Source organism: Nuphar pumila, chromosome 3 (assembly GCF_984573655.1).
Source record: "Nuphar pumila chromosome 3, dmNupPumi1.hap1.1, whole genome shotgun sequence".
NCBI lineage: Eukaryota > Viridiplantae > Streptophyta > Magnoliopsida > Nymphaeales > Nymphaeaceae > Nuphar > Nuphar pumila.
The window spans coordinates 133,904,615-133,931,620 of NC_143251.1; the positions used below are offsets into that span (position 1 = coordinate 133,904,615).

Consider the following 27,006-nt stretch of genomic DNA (forward strand, 5'->3'; position numbering starts at 1 on the left):
AAAGAGTGAAATGATAACAAATTTGTAAAGACTGGTAACAAGAAGTGAAAAGACAGACGGCATCTAGATAGAAGAAAATTTGTAACTTTATTGAAGAATTGAATTGATCAGTGACAATGATAAAAATGAAACGGGATATTATCCCTATGCGAAGAAAATAAAAGAATAGGAAGGAAAAAGACAGCAAATGCTTTTAATGCGCTCCTTTGACGAACATAGTGCTCTTCTGAGATCTCTTGCCGGTGAAACCCAATCCTGCCCTACAAGGATGATGATAAGGGGTTACTGGCTCTAATCGACCATCTTCATTTTTGCCCAAACCTCTGAAGGGTTGGTAATCATGCTTCAGTAATAGATGAAATCCTTTTTTGGCCTTCATGAATTGTGAGAATAGGGGATGATCCTTGAAAGTGTTGTAGTCCAATCGACCTTCAATCTTGAAGAACTGTGGTCCTCGCCATCGAGTCATGGCTACAATATGTTGTGGCAACTCCATCATTTGAAGTATCTCCAAACTTTCTCCAAGGCTGACTTCATCAATTTCCCTAATGCTAAGGATTTCTGCAGTGAAAGAGGGTCTGGGGATCATGGGTTGTGAAAGCCTCTTTTCAGGATCTTCTCCTAGAATTGTTGTGATCATACCACCCTTAGACTATTTAACACACTGATAAAGACTGGACGACATTGCATTTGGATTGTGCATCCACGTTCGTCCCAACAACAAATTATATAATGGTAGTACATTAACTACGTGAAAAAGGACTGAATGGACTGAATAATTGATGGAGATCTCCATAAAAATCTTTCTTTTTGCCGTTTGTCCGTGATTGTCGAACCCGTAAATAGTGATTGGATCCGGGATGTACTATTCTTCTTTGATGCACAATGTCTTAGAGTTATTTTGGGGCATATATTGAGGCTACTACCCCCATCAACCAGCATATGGAGAACAATCATTCCCCTGGTTTGGTCTACAATGTAAAGAGCATTATTATGAAATGTATGAAGCTTTGGTCTGTCCTCATCTGAGAATGTAATAGGAGCATTAGTCATGGCATGATTGACGATCTGAGCCATATCTTCAGGAGTTGTGCTAGGCTTCACTTTAATTTTTCGCAATAAGTCATACAATACTTGCTGGTGTTTGGTTGAAGCCTATGCTAGGTCCAAGATTGAGACATTGGATAGGGTGGTTATTGGCTTTTGCATTGACGTCTCGCCCTTTTCTTGGATGGACTTGATGAAGTGCTTGGAAAATCTTGAAATTCTTTTGGCTACTTCTGGAGATGTTTTGGCAGACTTTGATGATACGTTCAGCTTGCCGAAGGCTGAAATAAGGTTCATCTTCTGGGTATTGGACTGAGCCTGGTGCAATACGAGGACCTGATGCTGAACTTGTATATCTTTATCAGAGCATGGCTGGATGTGAATCTACGGCTAAAATGTTTGCTCAGAGATGAATACCGCAGAATGTTGAGGAAACGGTTGTTTCAGGATATCCATTTTTTCATCTTTGGCACTCTCCACCAGAAGATTTTTGTCTATGTAATCTTGTATGATATTATTGAGAATAAAACAGTTCTCGGTGTTATGTCCCACTGTCCGATGAAACTTGCAAAATTGGTCTTTTAATTTTCCCATGGGCACAAAAGGATCGGCCATTCTAGGCAATTTGACAATTTTTTTAGATAGCATATACTCGAGTACGAACTCGAGTTATTGATCCAGAGGAGTGAATTTTCTTGCATAGCTTCATCATTCATGTTTTGTCTTCTCATGGGGTTTCAATCCGTGCTCTTGCTGAGGCGGTCAGTTGTATTGAGAAACTGACTTTCCCTTCTGATCATTCTTATGGGGATTTGAACCCCCTGCACCATAATAGTAATCCCTCTTTTGTTCTTTGTGATGGTTCCAACTGTTGTTTCTGATAGAATGGGTGAAATGAGCCTTCTTTTTCTGCTCATTATAATTGTTGCTCTTGGTAAAAGTGAAGCCCTCATAGACTCCATTTTGCATGCTCAGCTCGAGTCATTCGGCTCGTTCTGTCAACTCGATGAAGGTTCTTGATGGTGAGGTAGAAATTAAACCTCTTAGAGGTTGCGAAAAATTGTTGAGGATCAGTGACAATGCGTGTCCTTATGATATCAAGTCTCTCATTTTGTTGCAAGCTGACCTCCATATGTGGATGAAATCACTGGCCTTCTCGTTTTCTTTCTGCTTGAGGCCGCAGAGATGGCTGAGAGTTGAAAGTGCCTCGGCATTGAATAAGAACCGTTCGATGAATAGGTTCACCACCTTGTCGAACTCTTTCAACTCGATGGGATTTATATGCTCTGAGTACCATTTTGCAGCTATTCCCTCCAAACTGCGAGGAAAACGAAGGAAGAGAGCTCGATTATCCTTCTTGAATTTTGCACACTCGGCAAAGAACATGGTAAGATGTGTTTTTGGGTCGCCTGAACCATCAAACTTGATAAACTTTCTGAGAAGATTCTCGAGGTTATTGTCCCCTTCCAAACCATCATAGAAGTCTTCGCTCGTGAAGACCTTCTTACCCTTATCGCGGGCTTGCAGATCTTTGATCATTTTGACCACGTCTTTGAGTTGCGGTTGGTCAAGGTCATTAACAGACTGATCCTTGGACTTAATGACCGACCCTTGCCCCTGAGTCGACTTGCGAAATGTCTGTTGATTCTCACATTATTCGTCGGTATCATCCACTGACTCTGCTTCATCAGATGTATCTTCATGTTGAATGCGCTTCTTGGAAATTTTCACCTGCTTCTTCACTGTTCGGCCCTTAGCCTTTTCCTTGTTTTTCCCCGAACTGACCCATGTTTGCTCAGTTAACATTTTCTTCATCATTTTATGAAACAAAGCATACATCTGGGGATCAACATCATCATTGTCCTGTCAGCTTCGACCCTTGGGAGATCGTGGAGATGACATTTCCTACTCAGACTCGAAAGAGTGATCGATATGCTGGCTAGATGCGGTCTTTTTGCCGGACCTTGTTTGAACCATGAAGGATTGTAAATGCTCTCTGTAAGGCAAAAACTGATGGTTAGGTTCTGTGGATGATTTTGAATGGAAGAAAAATATTTGATGGGAATTTGGTAGACAATTGGAAGGATATCCCATTACTGTGGATTGAGTCGTCGCTGAAATCACGACAATTGTGTTGTCATTCTTTGCAAAAATAAACAACTAAAAATGTGTCTTGTTATCTAGGTGAGGTCGTCAAACCATGATAGAATAAAAATTAAAGGATTTTATTGAAGAAAAATATGATTTTATCAATAATAAACTTGACAAAGAGGAGGTGGACAGACAATTTTCCACCACTCCTGATAATCAGCAGACACTCGAGGAACCAGGAAAAGAGTAAGAGTAACAAAAGAATCTCAGCTATATATGGCAGAATGGTATGCTCCAGACCACTGTGTTGTTGCGAGATCAAACTCTGGCATGATCCTTGATAATAGTCGAGCCTCTACACGCTTCTGTCTTTGATAAAACTGTCTCACACATCGCTCTAGATGATAGTAGACACAGAAGAATGGGTTAAATAGCTTGAATCGCTTGCCATATGCATAAGTGTATCTGGGAGGAGATATTCGACGATCAAAGTAGTCTCACACGACCTCTTTCTCTTGGAGGTTGTCGATCAAGAATCGGTATCGTGCAACTGGAAGAAGTGCTTTGCCATTGTACTTGAATGAGCTGGCCCTGGTCGGCATATGCTGGAGAAACCAAGACTGTAATGCATAGGTGCACCCTTCGACTAATATTGATTCTCCAAGTGTGAAGTGGGTCAACCCTCGGTACAAGAAAGCGAGCACGACCATGGCTATTGAGAGGCGGCTTTTGTGTCGACTTCCCCACCTTCGCACAAGCTGAACTATCCTAATATCCGCATAATTCTGTCCGTTTGGGAAAAAGGTTAGTCCTACCATGCATAAGACCATTGCATGCTGAATTATCTCTCGAGTTGTTCGGGATAATGAGTTGACTTCTACAAATGTCACGTATTGACGGTAGAGTTTAAGCAAATCAACATATTCATTTCCATCTGCTTCGATTAGTGGCCAAGATTTACGTTCTGTCATGCGGGCTAAGGCATCTCGGGGATCAAGACCCTTGACATTGATCAATAACTGGTGCTCCAATGAATCTCCAGGCTGACCAGCTGGCTCAGGTAATCCCATAATCTCTGAAAATGCATCCATCAACATGGTCATTTCTCCCCACGGGAACCAGAAAGTATAAATGCGCGGATTCCACCGCTCTGCCAGTGCATGGATTAGATTGCCGTTGATTGTTTGTTTTCTCACTGCTGATGTCAGTTCTAACCCGCAATCGCTTAGATGGTCCGAAAACATACGAGAGAAGATTTTGAGTCAGGAATAATACCACCGGAGAATGAAGGATCCGGTGCTAAGAGTTCGATGCTCGGAAAGACTTTGTTGCACCTCGTACGAGATGTGGCCCTCGGGAAAGACTGAGTCAAGTTGACTGGATGCCATCGGACTAGAAAACAGGGAAAAATGAGATTTAGGAAAATACAGGAATTTTGAAAAATTGCAGGCAGGATAAAAATGAAGCTAAAAATTCGAGATCCAGAGGAACGAAAGAATGGGAAATCACCTGAAGTTTTGAGAAAAAAGTAGATAATTTGGAAAATCATCCAAGGTTTTGAGAAAAAGGAAATATTTCACAAAAGGGTGAAAAATGAGGTATTTTAAAAAATCATTCAGTATATTTGGAAAAAATTATAAAAAATATGAGAAAATAAAAGAAAAAAGGATCATAAGACAATCAATTACATCCTGTACAAACAATAATGCACATACAGTACTCTCTAAGAAGCTGACTCTAAATGCATCAGTTTTAGAAATGGTTGTAGGACCCTAATCCTGACTCTATGCTCAGATCATATGTGTTCAATCATGCTATGCTGATATACTCGAGTCGAAACCCGAAGTACGTGGCATAAAAATTCATCTCTGGTTCTAAGCTTGTGTTTTCCTAACATCTTTGAGCACATGTCGATATACTTTGGACTATGTCCCTTGGTACGTGGCAAGGGGCGTCAACCCAAATAAGTGGCTCAATTGTGAGGCTTTATCCCGAACTATGGTTTTGGAAGAAAGCCCAGCAACGTGAAGACCAGGTAGAAATAGGTGGGGTGGTTTTCTGAAAAATGATCACATGCAAGCAAACAGAGGGTTCTAAGACCTAAAGAGATAGATTTTTGAAACTTTAAAGAAGCAAACAATGTTTACACAAATCTTAGATTGAGGAGGGTTGTATTTCAGACCTAAGTCTAAGTGAGCATGCATAAATCTCCTCAATTGGTCCTACCAAACCATACCTAGTCTATATACAACCCATGTCAGCTGGGTTCGAGTCTAGGCTCCTAGGTTCACATGATATCAGAAAGTAAAAGCTGACATTTTGTAGAACGCGATTTTGATAATTGAGCTAAGCCAAGGCACACGATTGATCTGGCGAAGATAGGTCCCATCACGGTCGCCAAACCTGTTATCATCGCAAAATTTTTCCCTCCCTCTGCGAGAGAGAAAAACGATTTTGCGAGTCAAACTCGATCAAAGTTTTGAAAATTCTTTTTTTGAAAATTACTCGCCTCCGTTTTTGAAATTTGTGAGAAAATTTCGTAGAATGGGACTCGCCTGTTGGTACGAGGTTCAACCGTTCCTGACGCCTTTACCAGAGGTAATTAAACCAAGGATCAAAAGTGTGCATAGCTAGGCTCAAATATTTAAATTATGCTCTATTTCCTAAATGCACAGAGAATCGCGCATGTGCTATGAAATTTTTGAGAAATACGCATTTTGAAAGGATGATGTTTGCTTCTGATGTTTGAAAAAGGATTGGAAAAGATATTCCTTGGAAAATCATGAAATTCTTTGAAGCTTGCCTTTTGAAATGAAAATCGATTTCTAAAGTGGATTTGAGAATTCTGAGAAAACCGGTTTCAAAGGTAATTCAAATATTTTTGAGAAAATCGATTTTTGGAATGATCTGAATACTCTTTCTGAGAAAATCGATTTCTTAGTGAAATAAAACAATAAAAGAGGATTTGGCTCTTTGAAATGCTTTCATGATGCAAGTTTGAATGAATGAATGTAACTTCAAAGAATATTTTCTAAGGAATTCGAGAAAATCATTTGAGAAATGCAGTGATTTTGAAGTTAGCCTAAGAGTGTAGGCTGAATGTGGCTTATACGAAGATGACAAATCTGGGTTTCATTTGTATTCTGACTATGGCCATAAATACGAATTCCACCGAGTTTTTCAACTCCCTAAAAGTTTTTGCACGTGTCATTCGTGTCAATTATAGTGAATTTGTAAAATGCATGAATCACCATTCATCAGATATCAGAATTTACGAAAGCAAACTATATGTAATACATCTTATTCTATGCAGAAATGTAACTCTTATTCCAATATTACATTTGATATTACATTGAATAAGAAAAAAAAAAGAATAAATAAACAAGATCTTCCACTTGAATATTTCTGCAAAACTAGAAAATGGGTTAGCACATATATGTAGCTTTTTCTGGATTTATCCAAAAATATCGAGAAATTATCGAATTTTACCCAGATATAAACTTTGATTCATACCTCTTTGATATAAACATGAGAAATAAATGATGCTTATGCATGAACATTCGAAAATAAAGTTTGAAAATTCGAAAATGGGGTGAAAATGACCAAAATGCTACTGATAACAAGACTATGGCCTTGAAATCAGGGTTTTCAGAAAGAATTTTTTTAAAAATAAGAGTTTTGAAATTCAAATGAATGCAAATGAAGATAAAATCAAACATAAGATGATATAATAGGATTATATGCATGTTAAAACCCTAAAAATGCAAAAATATCACCAAGACATTGAATTTTGCATGAATTTCGCGTTTCTTTTGATAATTCAACTAACACACATGGCAATGGAACTCAGAATCAAACCAAATTTGGTATGGACAACTATATTAATCCTAAGAATGAAATGGAATACGAAAATCAATTTTTTGGGTATTATTCAATATGAAAATTAATAAAGAAAACCTAAAAATGCATGATTTTTCCTTTTAGCCTACACCTATCCTAATGACAACCTAATTTTGGGTACCAACCTACCATAGAAACTCACCAAATTTTGCAGGGTGACAGCGGACAACTAGGGGAGGGTTTTTTCCTTTTGCAAACTTGGGATTCGACCTATGGTCGGAGAGCTAAAATTCTGGCAATATCGATCAGAATTCGGTGAGTTTAAAATTGATGGCAAACTGACAGGCTTTCATAAAAATTAGGGAAAAATAGTAAACATGACCAAAATCTCAGAAATTTTAGGAGGATGTTACAGACAAACAGAGGAGCATATCCTCTTTTTATAGTTTTGGCATTGGATCTACGGTTGCAGAGGACACATTGGATTAACCGGGATCTAATTCTAAAGAATTTGTATTAACTGGAAATCGGCATACCTAATTTTAAAATCTAACACAAATAAAAATAAGAATCCTAAAATCTTGAAATTCAGAGAAATGACAGAGGATATTATGAGGATCAATTCCTCTTTTAACAGACAGAGCATCCGACTTACAGGTCGGAGAGCCACAATCGATTTAAGTCGGTCTAGAGCTCTGACAACCTGTATCAGACATGATACAGTGGTCTGTAAAACCCAGATTTTGAGAGATAGCAACCTTTATCAGAAAATCCAATAAAATCCAGTAAAATACTAGATCTCGCCATGAATCTACAGTATTTTACAGATTGTGAATTGGATCTACCATGAGGGAGATCTCAATTTAATAAATCCGCAGCTGGGGTATCCAGTATTTTCACAGGGTTAAAAACCCGATCCGGTATTGGATTTTTAAAATGGGGTTACAAAAATCAAATGGCTTCGGGTTTTTTCAGGAAATCGGAGATAAATAGATGCATCTACCACAAAAAATTCAAGATTTATTGACGAGAAATTAAACATAAAATAATAAATGGACTGTGCGCATGGATTAAATCCTATAACTATGAATGAAATTTCAACAAGACTAAACTAGAATAAATGAAGTAAATATGACACGATGAAATAAAACTAAATGCGACACTTAAGATAGGAAATCTACATGAAACTAATGCTAAAATAAAAAATGACCAGGAAAATATTATTTATGTTTGATGTTGGTCATTGAAACAAGGGACCCGATCCATCTATTGGATGGATCGCCTCATTCACATAGCATTAATATGACAGACCCATCAAATAAGAACCAAAAATTTCAGCATCATGTGGATTTGTGTTAGATTTATGAAGACAACGCAAGAAAAAGGAAAAGATCATTACAAGATGAGGGATTTTACCTTGTCGCAATGGGCTTGCTTGGATCGGCTAAAGGAGAAAGTCTTGGAGGAGGTGGCCCTTAAGGAGATGTTGCTGTAATGGAGAGGTTGCTGCTACTTTGGTATGGGCTGAAGATGTTGGCTATGGTGGCTGCGGCAATGGAGGGCTTGGAACCGGGGCTGGAGCTGCTTTAAAGTTGAAGGAGGTGGCGATCACCAAGGGAGGAGCTGCAACAATGATGACACCGGCTGGAGAGATCGGCTATTTGGAGGAGATGGTGTCGGCTGGAGGTTGGAGGTTGGAAGCAGCAGGTGGTCATCGATGGAGGCTTGCTATGTTGTGGCTGAAGGAGAGAGGAAGGAGGTTTGCTGTGATGGTGAAGGTAGACTGCAATGAAGGTTGGGCGTCACCAAGGAAGGAGAGGCAACTTGCTGCCTTGTTGTGGCTGAAGGAAAAGGAGGTGCTTGAATCAGAGAAAGAGAGTTAGGGTTGAGAGGGGATAATAAAGAGAAGGGGGAACAAGAGGCGATGTCCAGCCGTGTGATGACTTGGGGATTTGGAAAGAAGATGGGATAATAAGAAGAAAGGAAGAAAGGAGGGAAAGAAAGGGAGGAAGGGAAAGAAAGAAAAGGAAAGAAGGAAAGGAAAGAAGGGAAAGAAAGAAGGAAAGGGAAGAAAAGAAGGAGAGGGGGTTGGCGACAAGGAGGGAGGAAGAAAAGAGGAAGGAAGGAAGAAAGGAGAAGGAAGAAAGGAAAGAAAAGAAAGAAAGGGAAAGAAAGAAGGAAGAAGAAAAGAAAGAAAAGAAGAGAAGAAGGAAAGAAAAAAAAAAAGGAGGGAAGAGGAGAAGAAAGGAAAGAAGAAGGGAGAGGAAGAAAAGGAAGGTGGAACAAGAGAGGGGGTCGACCCCCTTGTGGGGTCCACTCCCTCTTGCTAGGTGGAATAAAATATTAATAAAAAAGAAAATGGAAAAAGAAGGGAAGAAATAGGGAAAGCAAAGATTATTTATTTTTATTTTTATTTTTTTGAAAATTTTCAAAGTGGGGCGCCACATTGGAGTGGGCCCACACAGTTTCTAAAAGAATATTAAAATAAATAAATAAAACCCAAAAGTTTCAGTGTGGTGCCACTTAGAGTGGGTCCCACTTATTTTTAAAAGAATGACAAAAACAAAAGGGGTAAAATGATTTTATAAAATTCCTCAGAAAGATTTTTGGATCAAATGAAAGATTTTTGACAATTTTGAATTGAAATTCAAAGTTTGAAATTCTATACCCCTTTGCAGAGCAAATCTAGTTTGAAAATTTGAAAATCAAGTTTGAAAGAAATCCAGATTGTTTTCTCGAAAAAATATTTCTAAATTTAGAGTCCTGAGGTAAAAATTGTCAATTTGAAAACCCAGGGCTTGAGATTGATTTCGAAAAACTTTAAAATTCGAATCTGGATTGAAATTTTCAAAATTGGACTTCTGGATCTCGAAAATGAGATGAAATGATATGATATGATGGAAAATGATAAGAAATGATGAGAAATGATGTGGAATGTCATGTGAAATACAGACCCTGAATGAAAGATTTTAGGTATTGGACCTCGATTGACATTTATACCAGTTTAAAAAGTGATAATTTTGACAAAAATAAACAAAATGACTCGAGAAATGGTTTTTGTCACTACAGGGCCAGGAGTGACACTGAAAATTAGGGTTTTAACTGGAATGAACTGAGTTCTAGGGTTTCAAAACTCAAATGAACTATCAGGATACTGACTCAACTAAACTCCTAGACTAAATGGTCGAGGAATGGTGCCATTTTCAGAGAAATAGTAAAAAATGATCACTAGAGTGAAGTGAGTTACGAACAAGAACTGGGTTTGAGCTGAAATAAAGATCAGTAATACTGAGGTGAACTAAAACTGAAGCTCAAACACTAGTGCAACTGACTTGACTCAACTAAAATGAGCTAAAATGGACTCCTAGACACTGAGAAATGGATTTGAACTGAAACTAGAGCACTTGAACTCCTGATGAGCTCAAGTTAAACTCAGGGGGATAGGATTGACAAGGAGTGACTGACTCAGAGACAATTGACTTTGATTCGAGTTAGAAATGAGCTCATTTCTGAGGAAATGAACCCATTTTGACAAGAATGGTCAGAAATGAATATGACCCGCTCATCGTGAGCTCAGGTGAGATAGAAATGACTGGCATTCTAACTGTTCGGAGCTTAAGAATGAGCTTGGTCGACTCTGACTGATAAGGATCTAGGATGACCTAGAGGTAAAATGATAATTTTACTAGTAAAAGGGGGTAAATGGTATTTAAACTGAGGCAAACTTGGGGTTGGACTCATATGCTGACCTACCAGGGTTGGCATCTGCAAGATGGGGGTGTCTGAGAATGGATGAGGAAAATTTGGGGTGTTTACAAGTCTGGTATAAGATCCAGACCTAGAATACACAAACACATACGTTTGAAAAAATACAAACAGACGCCAGGCATCATCTGTTCAAAATCTTGAAATGGCTGCAACATTGTCTGCAGCATCAGTGCGCCTTGCACGCTCATGAGATGAAAACCTCCCTTCAAAGTCGGCAAGCACAAGGAGACTTTGTCTCCCTGTAGCTGCATGTCAATTGCAGTGGTTTCGATGCATGCACCAATCCTCTCACCACGAGTTGAATATCCCAGCTCACCAAGAAGATGAAGACACGGGCGTGAGCGAATTTTAGTCTAGTGCAATGGATGAATGGTAAAAGAGGTCAAGCACTCATCGGGTCATCGAATGAACACTATGCTCTTGACACTCTTTTGAAGCAATGGAGATGGTGGTAGAACCGCAATGGAAGGCACACTTCAAGAGACTTGTCCTCACGATTGAGCTCATCCACACTCACCGATTATGTGATGGGTTGGCTGCGGATGCTGCCTAACCGCTGCCCTTCTTCAAGTTGGCCAACACACAGTTGGTCTCCTTGGCCTAAGAGGTTTAGTTTACCAAATACTCTGAATTCTCAAAATGAGAAGAAATGTCAATTGACAGAAACTCAACAATTTATTCAATTTTTTAAAAGATGATTACAAACCAAAGCCTTTAGCATATATATAGGCTGCAAGAACACAAAGCCACTAAATCAGTTTCCGCCCAAGTTTGTTCACAAACCAACCCGGTCTCCCAAGTGTCCCTACCAGCCTGATGTTGGTGAGCTGAAGTGCCTCCCCCATGTGCGCCATGTTGATTGCTTCCCTTAGAGTTGGTTTGGCTGAGGTGGCTCATTGCCTAATGGTTCTGCCCATGTGTGCGCTATGTCAGCTACTCGATGGTTGAACCCGTTGTGGCAGCGCCCTGTCAGTTGTTGCGCCCCTTAGTGTCGTGCTCCACTTAGGTTCATATCAGTCCACCACTGCTTCCCTTACCTTTTGTCTTCAAAGGTAAAATATGGAAACCTTTTAAAAAATTATTATTCCTCCATCCATGAAACTGTGACCTCCCCTTCTTTGTCCTACTCGACCTTCAATCTTCTTAATCGTTGATTACCTTTCTTTCTAACTATGCTCTGAATGACTCGAATAGGTGGTTTAAGTTGTGAAACATGAAAAACATGATGTACTTTGAAACCCCTTGTTAATTTTAACCTATAAGTCGCCTTACCTATACTAAGTTGGACTTGAGGGTGGGCTGCAATAGTGTCATAACTTCGAATAAAGCACTGATATTAGCATGTTAGCCCAATAAACCCTTTCAACATTTTAGGTGATTTAGGCGTGGGTGATTCCTTCATATTTCTATCTTGTCTGGATTCAACATTACCCTCTTGTGAGACACTATATGTCCAAGTACATGACTTGTTGGAGCCCGAAATCACACTTAGACCTTTTGGCATATAGTGTATTTTCTCTTAGAATGTTTAATACCTCTCTCACATTTTTTAGATGACTCTCTGAATTCTTGCTATATACAAGAATGTTATCAAAAAAGACTAAGACATGTTTTCTCAATAAGAGTCAGAAAATATCATTCATTATTCTTTGAAAAGTTGTTGGTACATTTGTAAGACCAAAGAGCATGACGAAAAACTCATATTGACCATCATGAGTTTAGAAAGTTATTTTCAACACATCCTCATTGACCATATGAATTTGATGACAGCCTACCCTCAAGTTCGACTTAGTGAAGTATTTTGCTCCATCTAGCTTATCTATCTAATAATTCTTCAATATTTGGTATAGCATGTTTATCTTTTACCATTATTGTATTTATAGCTCTATAGTCAATACAAAATCTCTAAGAGTTGTCTTTCTTTTTAACCAATAAAATCGGCGAAAAAATGACTAGAACTTGGCCTTATGATTCCACTTTTGACCATTTTCTTGACCATGCCTTCTATTGCTTTCTTTTGAGATATGAAATACCGATAAGGTCTCACAATTATGGGTATGACATTGTTTGTTAGAACTATGTGATGATCTTGAGATCTTTTTTTAAGCAATTCCTTGAGCTTTTGAAAAACCACTTAAAATTCTTCCAACACCATAGCCATTTCCGGATGTAGAAGTTCTTTTTGGACTTTTCTTTCTAAGTTATCTACCTTTTGAACCAAACATAGGATTGCACATTGAGTGATCTTGAAAAGCTTAAGAGCTTCTTTGTCGTCCATTTCTTTAAAGTTGTGTCCTAAAGGTGACCCCTGTGTCTCCTTGAATGTCATCTCTATAGTGTCAAAATCCCATAACACTTTTCCAAGTCCCTTTAACCAACTCATTATGAGCACTTCCTTACTTGAAGGCATTAAAAGCACCCTCCATCCCCAATGATGACTTGAAAACCGAATGATCCTTGATTTTACATCCGGATTGAATAGCCACCTCTTCTTGAATAAAACTATGAGTGACCCCGGTATCAATGAACACTTAGATTCTATGACCATTGAGCTTACCTTCAAGCTTTATGGAGTGAGGACCGGTTATCCCCGAAAGAGCATGGTATTCAATACATGCTTCATTGTCACTTTCTAATGACTCTTCTTTGGCTTGTTTCTCATTATCCTCCTCATCATCAACGACTTAAAGGATTTTGAAGCTTTGACACTTGTTACTCGGATGTCATGTTTTCTCACACTAAAAACACTCTTCTTTCTTTATCTTTTCTTCAAGTTGTGTTTGGGAGACATAGTCAATCTTGGGTTTTTGAAAACCCTCCCTCTTGTCATCTTTAGAAACCGACTTAGTGAACTTGGACACCTCTTTTGGTTTAGCTTTTGAAAATTCCCATCTAAGATTTTCCTTTTTTTCAAAAAGTTTAACAACCTTGTAGGCTTCCCTTGTAGTTTGTACATTGGAAGCTAAGACTTCAATTCTCAAGTCGTCTTTCAAACCTCCAACATAAGAGACAAACAAAGTGTTTTGGTCCACATATGATAGCATAGAGCAAACCTCCTCAAACTTGGTTTGATATTCGTTTAAGGACCCTTTTTGTTTCAATTGTTTTAGAGCCACATTGTAATTGACCAACGTGGTTGGCCCAAACCTTTCAAGTAGAGCATCTTGAAAAGTCTCTTAAATGGGCTTTCCATGCATCACTTTGTACTAATAATATCGCATCAATGTACTCTTTTATAAACGAGTTATTGCCTCATTCACTTTTAGCTCACAAGGAGTTTAATGGCAATATGAATTAGGGGTGGCAAAACCTGACACGACTCATCAACCCGCCTCTTAGACGGGTTCGGGTTGGGCTTAAACTAACCTGTTTAATAAATGGGTCGACCCACCTAACTTGTTTATTAAATGGGTCGGGTTCGTGTTAGGGGTATGCCAACCTGGTTGACCCGTTTAATAAACGGGTTAGGCGGGTGGGTCAACCCACCAACCCGACCCGCCAAGCCACCCACCAACCTGCCAACCCATTTACCCGACCCAACCCGTTTATTAAACAGGTTGGCGGGTCGTGTCGGGTTACCCGTTTAATAAACGGGTCGGGTTCGTGTTTGCCACAGCCAACCCGTTTAATAAACAGGTCGGGTTCGGGTTGAGGTATGCTGACCCGCCAACCCGCCGGGTCGACCCGCCAACCCACCGGGTCGACCCACCAACCCGACCCGATTGCCACCCCTAATATGAAGAAATGAAGTGATTTGAATAACCACTCCCTTGGGCTTTCTTCTTTAAAGAATGAAAGTTCAATCTTTACCTTGTGTGTTCTTTGCACATGGTTCATATTGGCCATCCAATTTGGAACATCCCCTTGGGCTTTCTTCTTTAAAGAATGAAAGTTCAATCTTTACCTTGTGCCTTGACTCCATACATCTTTTTCCATTTGCCCCCATCATGGTCTCTTGGGGTACTCTGCTCATATTTATATATAACTTTTTGTAAATTACACTTAATAGTCCATATTTTATGTATATGCTTTTCATTCATCCTTTTTTATATATATTATGCATTCTTCCTTTTTCTATATTACACAAAATATATATATTCCATAAAAATATATATTATTTATCTATACCGAGCACTATCGAGCCAAGCCGAGCTGAACACCTTGTGTTCGGGCTTGACTCATTTAAGCTAAACGAGCTGCTCGTCGCTCAGATTGCCAAGAAAGAGTTCGTGACAAGGCAAACCAAGCTGAGTCACGACAAGGAGGTTGGAGTTCGAATCCCACCTAAAAAGTCAAAACCCTCAATCTTTTTGGAATGTCATTCAAGCTTGGCTAGGTTCGAGCTTGGAACAGAGCCGAGTCTGGAAAATCCTGTTCAAGCTCAGCTCCAAGCTCGAGACGAGCTTGAACAGGGAATTTTGAAGCTAGCCAAGTTCAAAAATCCCAGGCTTAGCTCGAACTCGGCTAGTGTGCACCCCTAACTCCAATAACTATATCCAGATCAGTGGGCGCCCAGCTCAGACCAGAAAAGTAGCCAACAGTTCATGGTGGTTCCACACAGAAGATATGCATGACGTGTAAAGAAAGCAGCAGCATATAAAGCAATAATTGCAGAAGGCGACATTCACATTAGAAAGCATACACTACGACCAAGAATTTCAATTTAATTGCAAAATTTGCACTTGCCTACAAACTGTTTCATTTCTTTGACAAAAGGCAGGACACAACTCGTTGCACTTTAAAATCTAAACTAAAGCTATGGATAAAACAATGTCTCAAATCAACAGGGAGGGGAATTCAGAAACAGTGTTTGCTAATTTGCTCATTGCAAAACTTGCCTTTGCTAACAGAAAATCCACACCCATCAACGGTTTGCCTTGGCAACTCTCTCAATCTCATCCTTCTTCTTGATGGCATAGCTGTAATATTGAAAGGCAGGGTACTGTCAGGAGTCCAGGTTTTGACTGGCAAACTTGAAGGATGCACACTCAATTAAAATCATTACCTATTTGATGATCCCTTGGCAGCATTGATAAGCTCATCAGCTAAGCATTCAGCAACTGTCTTGATGTTCCTGAAGGCACTTTCACGAGCACCTGTGGTGATGAGGTATATAGCCTGGTTGACACGCCTCAATGGGGAGATATCAACTGCTTGCCGTCTCACAACACCAGCGGAACCAATCCTTGTTGCATCTTCCCTCGGTCCACTACCAGATATTCAAAATAGGTATCAGAAAAAATTCGTACTTCAAAGCATTTCAAACGACCTATATAAGATTATATAAGTTTGAATCAGGTTAAGCCCTGAATCAGCCAACTCTTCCACCCACAACTCAAGCAAGGCCACATTGGCTGAGTTCACCTCGGCTTTACAGAGAGGTTAAGGATACCATGCTAGCAAAGAATATAGTTTTGTCTAATAAGATGCATGACAATTAGATTCTACAAATGCAGAAAGTGAAGCCAAATTTTGAGTTATCTTCAACAAAGGAAGAAAGCCCAGGTCATATTTGGTTAACACCAGAAGTAAATGGGAGACGAAGATGGGAAATTACCTGTTGATCACAGCATCAACTATCACTTGAATTGGGTTTTGGTCTGTGAGCAAATGAATGATCTCCATGGCATGCTTGACAATGAGAACAGCCTTCAGTTTCTTGCCATTGTTGCGGCCGTGCATCATCAGAGAGTTTGTCAACCGCTCAATGATAGGGCACTGAGCCTTACGGAACCTTTTGACGGAGTATCGGCCAGCAGTGTGAGGAACAAATGTTGCATGCTTCGCAGGGGTAACAGCAATATAATCTGCCAGTGAAATATCACTAACCTGCAACATTCATGGAAAGACAAGGCTGTGTCATGACCATAATCTCAAATATCAAAAAAATGAACAAAATTATTTAAAATAAAAGTGTTGTGAATGCACAGAATGTTCCCATTCCCCCCAAAGGACCACTATGAAGATGATACACATACAGGATAGATAAAGAACCATGGTTTAACAGAAGACACAACTGCAAGAACATCACAACATATAACTATCATACACTTTCACATCGCAAGAATGCAAATAGGATTACAATATATAAAATGAACTCCTAACCCCTTTCTCACAATGGGCAGGTAACATTTGACATCACAATTTTCCAGGAATCTAAAATGGGACATGGCTCGTGCTGAACGTTGCTTGTATTTCCTACTCAAAATTTTCAGACCCAAAAGAAAAAGGAGAAGAAAACACCTAGGTTATTTTAGCTGAATGGCTGTCAAAACCCAAATTGCAAATTTTGTCGGAAACAAAGGATGTATATGACAAAATAATGAAGATGCATTTATTTAAACCACATATAAATTGTTACAATTTTCAATGTTATGCACATGGGCCCAGATGCTAAGCATGTTGACTAAATAGCCAGAGCATACTATGTACTAAGATGCTCCTTCAACAATGTAAGTTGAACATGAAGTTCAACTGGGCTTTGTTTTCTCAATGGAGAAGCAATATTGCCACTCCAAGAGCAACCAGGTTGGACCAGCAGAGTAGTCAAAGTCCCAACTGGGCACCTAGTCAGCCAAGGCTGGGCTATGCTGCTAGGACAAGTCACTACTCACTAGGGATATTTGCATCGCCCTTCCCCTTTTCTATTCGACTTTTTGAATAAAAAGAGGCTCAAATTTCTTCAGCTTTGCTTTGATAAACACATCCACCATGTTCGGGGAATCTTCGATAAACACAGATTATATATACATTCTATGGTGGTACATACTTGATTTACATAGATCTAAGCTCCAAATGCAAAATCTAACCTTTAGATCATGTTTTAACATGTTCTATTTACTATTTTCATGTGTTAAAGTTGACCGAAATATGATGATTTATACAATTTTTAAACCACTCTTATTTTCATGAATTGCGAGCTGTTGTTTTTCACTATCTTAAAAATAGGATCTTATGATGTATTAAACAAACCATGCTAAACACATTTGTATGGTTAGACCCAAGGTTGTAAGTAGTGTATCGTTACCCATATCAGTCGGGCCAATAGTAACACCCTATGTCACCAGGGTATGGGTGCGGGTACGGAGGGTACGACACGACAATTCCAAAAAATGTGGGTACGGGGACACAGCTAAATATATACTGAAAAATATATATTACATATCTAAAATGTATACTAAAAATATATATTATATATCTAAAATATATATTATATATTGAAAATAAAATATAATAAAAGACAGCAAATGTCATGTCAAGGTACCAGTACACGTGTCAACACAAGTACGACACCCTAAGTGCCATGTCGCGGTAACATAGGTAACATTGTTTCATATCGTATCATATCGTAAACGTATTGTAAATTTTTAATAAAAAAATTTCAAAAATTTTCAAAAAATAGTAAAAATTCTAAAAAAAATCATATCACATGAAATAATGATGAATTACACAAAATACAACCATAAAATCACATATGAAGCATTTATATCTCTATGAGCTGCATAAGACATAATCAAACATCAGCTATCTCACAGGAACAATTCAAAATATTAAATATCTTGCAATTAAGAACATGCCTCAAGACTCATACTTTCATACTATATAAACAAAAATATTATGGCAATAGTTTTACTCGATTTTCAATCGGTTTTCACTCATTACTTGAGTGTCACATTGACATGTCAGATCATCTGATGCCATCTTTGTTGGAGGAGCGTGGAGCTTGATTTTTACCTTGATATAAATCTTGTAAGGGGTTGCGTGTCTCGAGAATTTTTTTTTGAAAAGTAGCTTTGTAATTTTACTCATAATAAAGATTTTTTACTTTAACCTATTTTCTTGAGTGAAAAAATGGTGAAAATGCATTTTTTACCTTAAACCATTTTTTTAGTCGAAAAATGGTGGAAATGCATTTTTTTACCTTAACCCACTTCTTAGGGTGAAAAACGATGAAAATGCACTTCTAATGGCCTCTAAACAAATGGAGAAGTTGGCTCTCAAAAGGTATTTAAAACCCAAAATAAAAAGAAATAATTTTTGCCCTTTTTAAAGTGCACCGAAGGTGTATCGTATGATACACCCTGTATCGTACGATATGACATGATGCAGGGGTCTATTATATAATATACCTGATACAAGTACAATACACACTCGTATCGGATACTAGTGTGTATCGTATTGTAAACCTCAAAAGTAATGATATGTATTGTACTGTATCATACGATATGGACAACCTTGGTTAGACCTACCATTTGGTGGCTAGATCCATAGAAAAAAGTATGTGTACTACTGTATGCTATCATGGTACAAAACCACCATATATTTTCCCTATATATATACATACATATATATAACATGTATGTTCCAGACCATTTATCGCCTAGACCATCCTAGACCCCTTTAAAAAGCAAATTGCATGTGTTTTCTGTTTAATCTAAACCCATAGATGTGATCTCCACGTTTTATTTAGTAAAAAAACATGTATTAATTTAAACATTTTTTATGCTTAGATGTATTTTTAGCTCAAAAAAATCAACGGTACATATGACACCAAAAACTTGATTAACGGGAAATTAAAAATTGTTGTTAAATTGATTTTATCCAAAGCATGAATTTTAGTAAATAAATAATAATAAATGCATCTACAAGATTGGATTAATAAAAAAACTCATGCAAATATGTTTACTAAAAAGATCTAGGATGGTTTGGGAGATAAAAGGTTTGGAACATACAGATTACTATATATAGGGTGATTCTATGGTGGTAACACTTGATTTACATAGATCTATGCTCTAAATGCAAAATCTAGCATTTGGCTCATCCTTAACATGTTATATGCACTATTTCCATGTGTTAAAAGTTGACTGAAGTAATAATTTGTCCCCGCCATATGCACTATTTCCATACAAAAGGAGAAAAAATGAATAAAAAAAGGCAATTTATGTTCCCACCACCTAGATGGAGACAACCTAAGCAAGAAAACAAGGCCCTACAATTTAGACTCATGAGCCTAGGCAGTGGCCCTCCATCTGAGTGGCACCTAGGTGCCGCTTTTCACAACTAAGAGTGGTAAAATCATGATATTTTCGTCACTTTAAAAAAATCTACTTTTAAATTATGCGTTTTCTTATTTCATTTAAATTTTGTATATTTCAATATATTTATAATTTCTACTTGCGTCTCTACAAAAACTTGATTATCTAAACATATTTTTTCTTACTTGTTTCTGTTGTTTTCTATATATTTTAAATTTCTAAGTGCCAAGATTTTTCTAAGATTTATCAAAACAACCTACATTATAGCGAGATTTTTCTTGCTGAGAAATAGCCAAGACTGACACTTGTGACTGTTCTCAACCAAATAACCTGTGCCTCATAAGAAAAAAATCAATTTTGAAAACCAGAGGCTTCAAGACAGCCAAGGTTCTTTCGGCTTAAGATGACTGATCTAATATGAACAACTAATTCAGAATATAAATTACAAATCAACCAAATTAAAACAAATTTAATACATAGAGGATGAAAATATTGCTTTCATAGTTCAACTAAATGGCTTACTATAAAACTCAACATTAAGATATATATATATATATATATAGAGAGAGAGAGAGAATGATTCAAATTTTTTAGACTGCTTATGAAAAATATTAGATTTTTGTGATATAAATCTAACTGATGAAACTTTTTCAGAAGTGGCTGAAGACAGAAAAATATGAAGGAAAATTTCTTAAGAATGCTTAAGCTATAGAAAAAATGGGGTTGCACATGGGGATCCACAAACGTGTGGGTGTGTGGCCGACTTCTTTCAATATGTGGTGGTCTAACTTCTCTAAGTTATGACTTGCTAGGCAACATAAGGAAAAGGCCAAGCTGGTCAGCAGGGGAAGGAGTATGAATGGGCAGTGAGTTGCCTCTATTAGCTCATATAGTAGAAAAAATAGATGGACTTTAATTGTTTACCAAGCAAGACATAACTTAGAGAAGTCAGATCGCTCCATATCGAAAGAGGCCAACCGCCTTACAGAATTCAATGACAGTCTCATCAGGAACAAAATAAGTATTGTTCACACAGCTTTCAATGGTTAGATAATGGATACCCATCATAAGACGCATGTGATTCAGATAACCGTTACAGATTTGTATGTGCTCACATTTATTAACCCTGGAGCCTGCACATAATTTGGGATATAGCTCACCAATTTTTTGGGACGCTAAACAAGCAATGATCTCGCGTCTTCGACTTTAACTTGGGCAGCTAATATCATTGAGAGAAGCCTTATATTCTGTCTTCTTGAGTGAAATTTGATGGAAAAATAACACATCATATTGTATTGAGACCATCAAGCTAGATTCACATACTTAACCAGAAATGATGACATTAGACCTTCTCAACAAAGATATCACACAATTTTACATCAAAAACTTGGACAATAAGGGTGTGTTTGATTGTTTGCCTAAGATTGGACAGAACAGAACAGAACAGACAGAAGACATGTTGCCTGTTCTGTAACAACTGTTCTTCGTCCAGCGTTTGTTTCGACTCAAATAGGAAATCACATTTTTCCTATTTGAAAATAAATAAACTGCAAGAAAATAAAACATAAATAAACACTAAACTGCAAGAAAATAAATAATAAATAAACCTTTGCAAAGCATTTTTGCAATTATCTCAATGCAACGAAACTAACGAGACCTAAATCAAGCCCTAAAGACGCAATGAAACGAACAAGTTCTACAGCAGCCACACGAGATGCCCCAAAGATCTCTTCACACCAAAAAGAAGAAAAAACCAACAATTTAAGTTACAGATTGATTCGAGGAAAGCCCGGAAGATCTGATGATAAAAATCCTCCGAAACGAAAAGGATAAAAAACGGATCCAGAAGGAAAGAGAGTTGGAGTACCTCGACTTCTTCGAAGGACCATCTGTTGAAGAGCTTCACCTCCGGCTGAGCAACGATCGCCATCGCGATATGGTTCTCTCTATCGAGGAGAGAGAGAGAGGATCTGCGAGCGGCGAAGGAAAAGGTTTGAACGAGATATTGTTAAGGGTTTTATAGGAAAAAATGAAATGACGAAAATGCCCGGTATATAAATTAGGGTTGTGATTAATGGGTCGGGTAAGTAATCCGATCCGACACCCGTGTCTTATAATCTGGTAGGGATGCCACCCGAGATCCGACCAGAATCTGAAACCGATTAGTCGGGTTCGGTATTTAGTTTTGCATTCAAACCCGAATCTGACTAAAACCCGACTCAATTAAGTGTAAGTATCGATTTTAAGCTAGTCAGATCCAGATTCAGTTTTATCTAATTCCATCCAAATCCGAAACCCAAGCCGATTAGGCCATACCCGATTAAGTCAAACTCGGTAATGCCTAAATCCGATACGTTGACATCCCTAGATCTGGGCAATGTGAACAGGTCAAACTCTAGACATTAGTGAATCCTGCTTTGATGAATCTAGTTTAATCAGATCTGGGATTGAGCGTCAGATGGAAAAGAGTAATAGCAAGTCCGAATCCGACTGGCCATTTGGGTGTGTTTTTACACGTAATCGGGTCAGTTTATCTGCAGGTTTTGGACTCGCTTTGGATTCAGATTTGGGTTGCAAAACTGCATACAAAATATAAATTTGAATATTAATAAAATAGCGCCTGCTTTGTCGAACCCAACTAATTAATTTTGGATTCGGTTGAATATCCAACCCAAAAAACGACCATGGACATCCCTCTGTGGTGGAGCTTGCCCAGCTAGGATTTCAAGTCGTTTTGGATTCTGTTTGGATTTATGCAAAACAGAATCCAATCCAGTCCATTATATTGCATTGCTGATTCGGGTATGGATGTAGATAAGGAAACACCTTGTCAGATACAGATTTGATTGGGTCCAACAACTTTGGGCTCGGAAACCTTAGTGAGTCAGTGATGAACTTCCAAACAGCAATTACTCAACCGTTAAGTTCGCTCTCTTTATTTTTCTACAGAAATACACAATAAAAAAACAAACAAATAAAGGAAATAAATAAATAAAAAGTATGCAAAATGAAATTTGATACATTGTTTTCAGATATGTGGATTTAGCTCTATATGTTCAGATTCATATCAATATTTTTTGATGGATCTGTAGCTGTATTCCGATCAAATTAGGAGTGACAACGGGTTGGGTTGGGTTCGGACCCAGGTGGAACCAGACCTGGCATCAATTTTTGGGTATAGTATCGGATCCAGACCCAGATCTAATCGGATCCACCACAAGAGAAACCATACCAAGACCCAATAAGAATTACATAAACCAGACCCAGTCCATACCTGGTGAAACAATATTTTTTATCAGTTTTACATTGAAAATTTGTGGGTCTTAATTGGGACTTTGGTCAGGCCCGGGTCTGGTATCAAATTTCACAAACTATACCCAGGTCCATGTATTAATCAGACTTTCAGATCTGGACCCGGGTCTTAATCAGGTCTTCTTATTTATCATCATACCCAGACCCTATAGGATTTGGTCTGGGTTGGGTCCAGGTAAAAGAAAAAATGCATGTGTTCATCGTACTTTTACCCGTTCCATTAGTGTCATATAAAATCCAGGCTTATATGAACTTAGAAGGTTCTGGTTGCCAAAAAAATACAAGGTTGCTAATGCTAGGTAATGGGAAGCAGATCAGGTCATGTTGAAAATGAGCGTTTTTGCTCATGCTGACATCGTGGCCATCCGATTTGCATTTTAAAAAGCTCAAAAGTCAACAAAACCACGTGGCATTCATCCAAAATGCAATCAGACGGCCACGATGTCAGCATGAGCAAAAACGCTCATTTTCAGCATGACCTGATCTGCTTCCTAGGTAATGAGGTTTCTTGCACTAAGCTAATTACCAACAGGAGCAGCTAGTGCACGTCACCGGGGCATTGTAGGTTCAAAACCCAATGGTATAGTGTTACTGCTGGGAGTCTGCCTAACCCCAGTTTGCCTTTAAAAGAAAAAAGTCTAAAGCTAATTGGGCCAAACGAGATGGTTGGATGGTTAGGTGACACTATCATAATTTCAGAATCTTGGGGTATCAGAAAAGGCTGGTGGCTAAAAATATTTTTTAAATAGTTTTTTTTGTATTTTTAATGTTTTGGTAAAAAAACTTTTTTTGTCTCATTGTTGCTAGGCCAAAGAAAAAAGAAAAACTGATGGCTCTATGTGATTTTTGAAGTTATCTATAATTTTTAAAATATGCCCCATGTTCAATTTTTCAGGTTCTTGACTTTTTAGGACCTTTTTACCCTTAGCATAGATCTCCTGATTTTCACGTGTTATGTTGCGATGCTCTTTCTATATCGTTATATCTCATTAAAAATTAAATTCATACGATATTTTTGCAGAAATCATGAATTTTGCATAAATAGTATGAGTATCGTGACACTGCTTGCGAAAATCCTTTACTTATTAATTTCGCCAAGAGTTTCACCGTAGTGGTTGTAAAAGTTTGTCTTTCGATGCAGAATTCATAAAAAAAATTGTAGAATTCACGGGCTTTCGCATGTTGTTGACTTATAGCGCTGTGAAATTCTGTTTTAGCATGCGAATTTATGTGTATAGATAAGCGATTATAATGTGAATTTCGTCAAAAGTTTTACATTGGTGGTTGCAAAAGTCTACTTTCGATGCAAAATTCATGAAAGATTATGAAATTCACGAACTTTCGCAATAACAATCACTCAAAAAACCAACAACCCAAAATAACCCTAACCTTTATTCAATGCTTGTGCACAATCAACCCCAACCTCATCTAACTAATTGAATGTTTATGCATAGTCAACCCTACCTCTAATATACTATGACAAAACCATTGAATATTAAGTACAAGACACAGGCAAACAAACATAAGCATTTTTTGAAGGAGTTGCCAAGACCTTACAACTGGTAACGAAAGATGTGATTCAACAAGTGAAAGAGCAAGTGATGTGCACTCTTAGGCTCTCAGAACACCTGATGGTAGCTAGATGGAGCCACCTGTGACACTGTGACCCCCTCCAAAGGGGTGGATAAAGGTTAACATTCATAGTATATTTCTCCACCACACATAGAGTTACATAAATAAAATATCCACAACAAAAAAACATACATAATAAATCCATAACAACAACCAAACAAAAACACTATGATTTTATTAATTGCTCATATCTATAGAAAAAGGAAAAAGTTTAAAAACAACGGTAATCATCAGAATGAAATAGAAAAACTAACCAGAGAGGTCGATGAACGTCAGAATATAACAAAAAAACTTTCATAAGAATCATCGTAAGGGTACAGAGAAAAGGGTTATCACTCTTTCCATATACAAACGAAAAAAATGAACACAAACGCATATATATGCATGTAAATTCGCACGCTAAAATGAAATCTTGCATCACTTAAAGTTGGTTGTTGTAGGAAGTTATGATGACTTCTGAATGGGTAAGGATATTTTATTGTACCACTGATCAACATATTTGAAGATCTATATTGGTCTTTAAAAGCAGCATCTATAAGAAATTTGTAGCATTGATGTCTGGTAAAACTAGATATGTAAAAGATTCAATGATTCTTCAGTATAAGTATTCTGCAAAATTAGATGGCCAACATGTATAGATACATGTCTTAGACGATGATGCTATAGAATAAATTGTTATATAGTGGTGATGTCTACTTAGTTGCAAATAAAGTTATAATTGCTAGTAAAGGTAATTGAGAAGTCATTGTTTGAGAAGTTAAACAATAAGTTGTTGGTTGCAAAGTTACGCAAGAAGTAGTTGTTAGTGATGTATAAGAAGTAGTCAAAAGTGATGTATAAGAATCAGTTAATGAGAATCTTATGGATAATGTGCATCTATCTCATATACATTTATGTATTGAGATCAACCCTTTAGAGGACATCTGTTATCATTGTAAAATTTTACTTTTGCGGGTGAAACTGACCTTTGAAAAAGTTTTGAAAATAACTCGCATTTGTTTTTAAAATGTAGAAATTTTTTGAGGAATGAGACTCGTCTGTCGGTACGAGGTTCAACTGTTCCTGGCGCCATAACCAAAGATAATCAAACAAAGGATCAATCATATGCTTTTCTTTGCTCAATTTGTCTAAATCGATGTTCTATTCATAAATGCACAAAGAATCAGGCATGTGCTATGACTTAGAAAAATACAGATTGAAAACATGATGTATGCTTTGAAGATTGGAAAATACTTGAAAAATAACACTTTGAAAATCGTGAATCACATTGGGAGAATACTTTGAAGAGAAGGAAAATTGATTTCTGAAGAAATCCTGATGTTTTGAGAAAATTGATTTCTGAGAAAAACTTGGGTAATTTTTGATAAAATTAATTTCTCTAAATTTGAACTCTGAAATGTTGAAGCTTTGAAATTTGTGTACTAAACTTAGTAAAGATTTGAAAATTTCTTGAAGAACCAAGGGTTTTGAGAAAATTGATTTTTGAGAAAACATCATATGACTTTGATAAAATCAATTTTTCTGAAGTTGATTTATGAAATAGGTTAAAAGGATGGGCGTGTGGCCCTGTGAAAATCTTTTTATGATGTAATCTAACCTAGACGATGCATGAATGCAGTTTTGAGAAAATATTTTCTCAAGATTTTTTGGAAAATCATTGATAAAAAGATTTTTTTGCCTTATAAAATTTAGATGAAATAAATTCGCCTTGTATCTATGACTATGGCCACAAATATATATGGATATATCCCATTTGATTCTAAAAGATAAAATTACTTGAAAAAGTTTTAAAAATATGTCATAATTTCTGAAAATAGCCTAAGAGTGTAGGTCATTTGTAGCTTAAAAGAAGATGATAAATCTGAATATTGTTCGTATTCTGACTATGACCACATATACAAACTCAATCGAATTTATTAACTCCTTAGAAGTGAGTGCATGTGCCATTCGTGTAGACCATTTTGAATTTAAACATGCATGAATCATCATCCATCACACGAATAATATTATTTGAAATAACATATATGCAATGCAACCCTAATCTAAGCAGAAAAGGAAATTCTTATTATAAGGTTTACATTTACATTTTACATCAATAATTGAATTGAAATTAGGAAAAAGAAAATAAAAAGAAAAAATATAATCTTGAGTTTTCTTGCAAAATTAACAAACTTGTTAGTGAACAAATGTCGGCTTTTCAGGATTTATTCAACAATATTGAAAATTGAGGGATTTATCTAGATATAAGCCTTTTTTCATGCTTCTCTAAAATAAAACTCAT

General features: G+C 37.4%; 1 protein-coding gene across 1 annotated transcript; it reads right to left on the minus strand.

The window, feature by feature from the left end:
• Positions 1-15,393: 15,393 nt before the first annotated feature.
• LOC149843927 (small ribosomal subunit protein uS7) lies at positions 15,394-21,762 on the minus strand. The gene is made up of 4 exons (XM_090001992.1): positions 21,649-21,762; positions 16,304-16,575; positions 15,752-15,955; positions 15,394-15,665 (listed from the first exon to the last, which is right to left on the minus strand). Exons 1-4 carry the CDS (start codon positions 21,709-21,711, stop codon positions 15,611-15,613), a joined length of 594 nt encoding a protein of 197 aa, XP_089858118.1. The 5' UTR covers positions 21,712-21,762; the 3' UTR covers positions 15,394-15,610.
• Between the last annotated feature and the right edge of the window lie 5,244 nt (positions 21,763-27,006).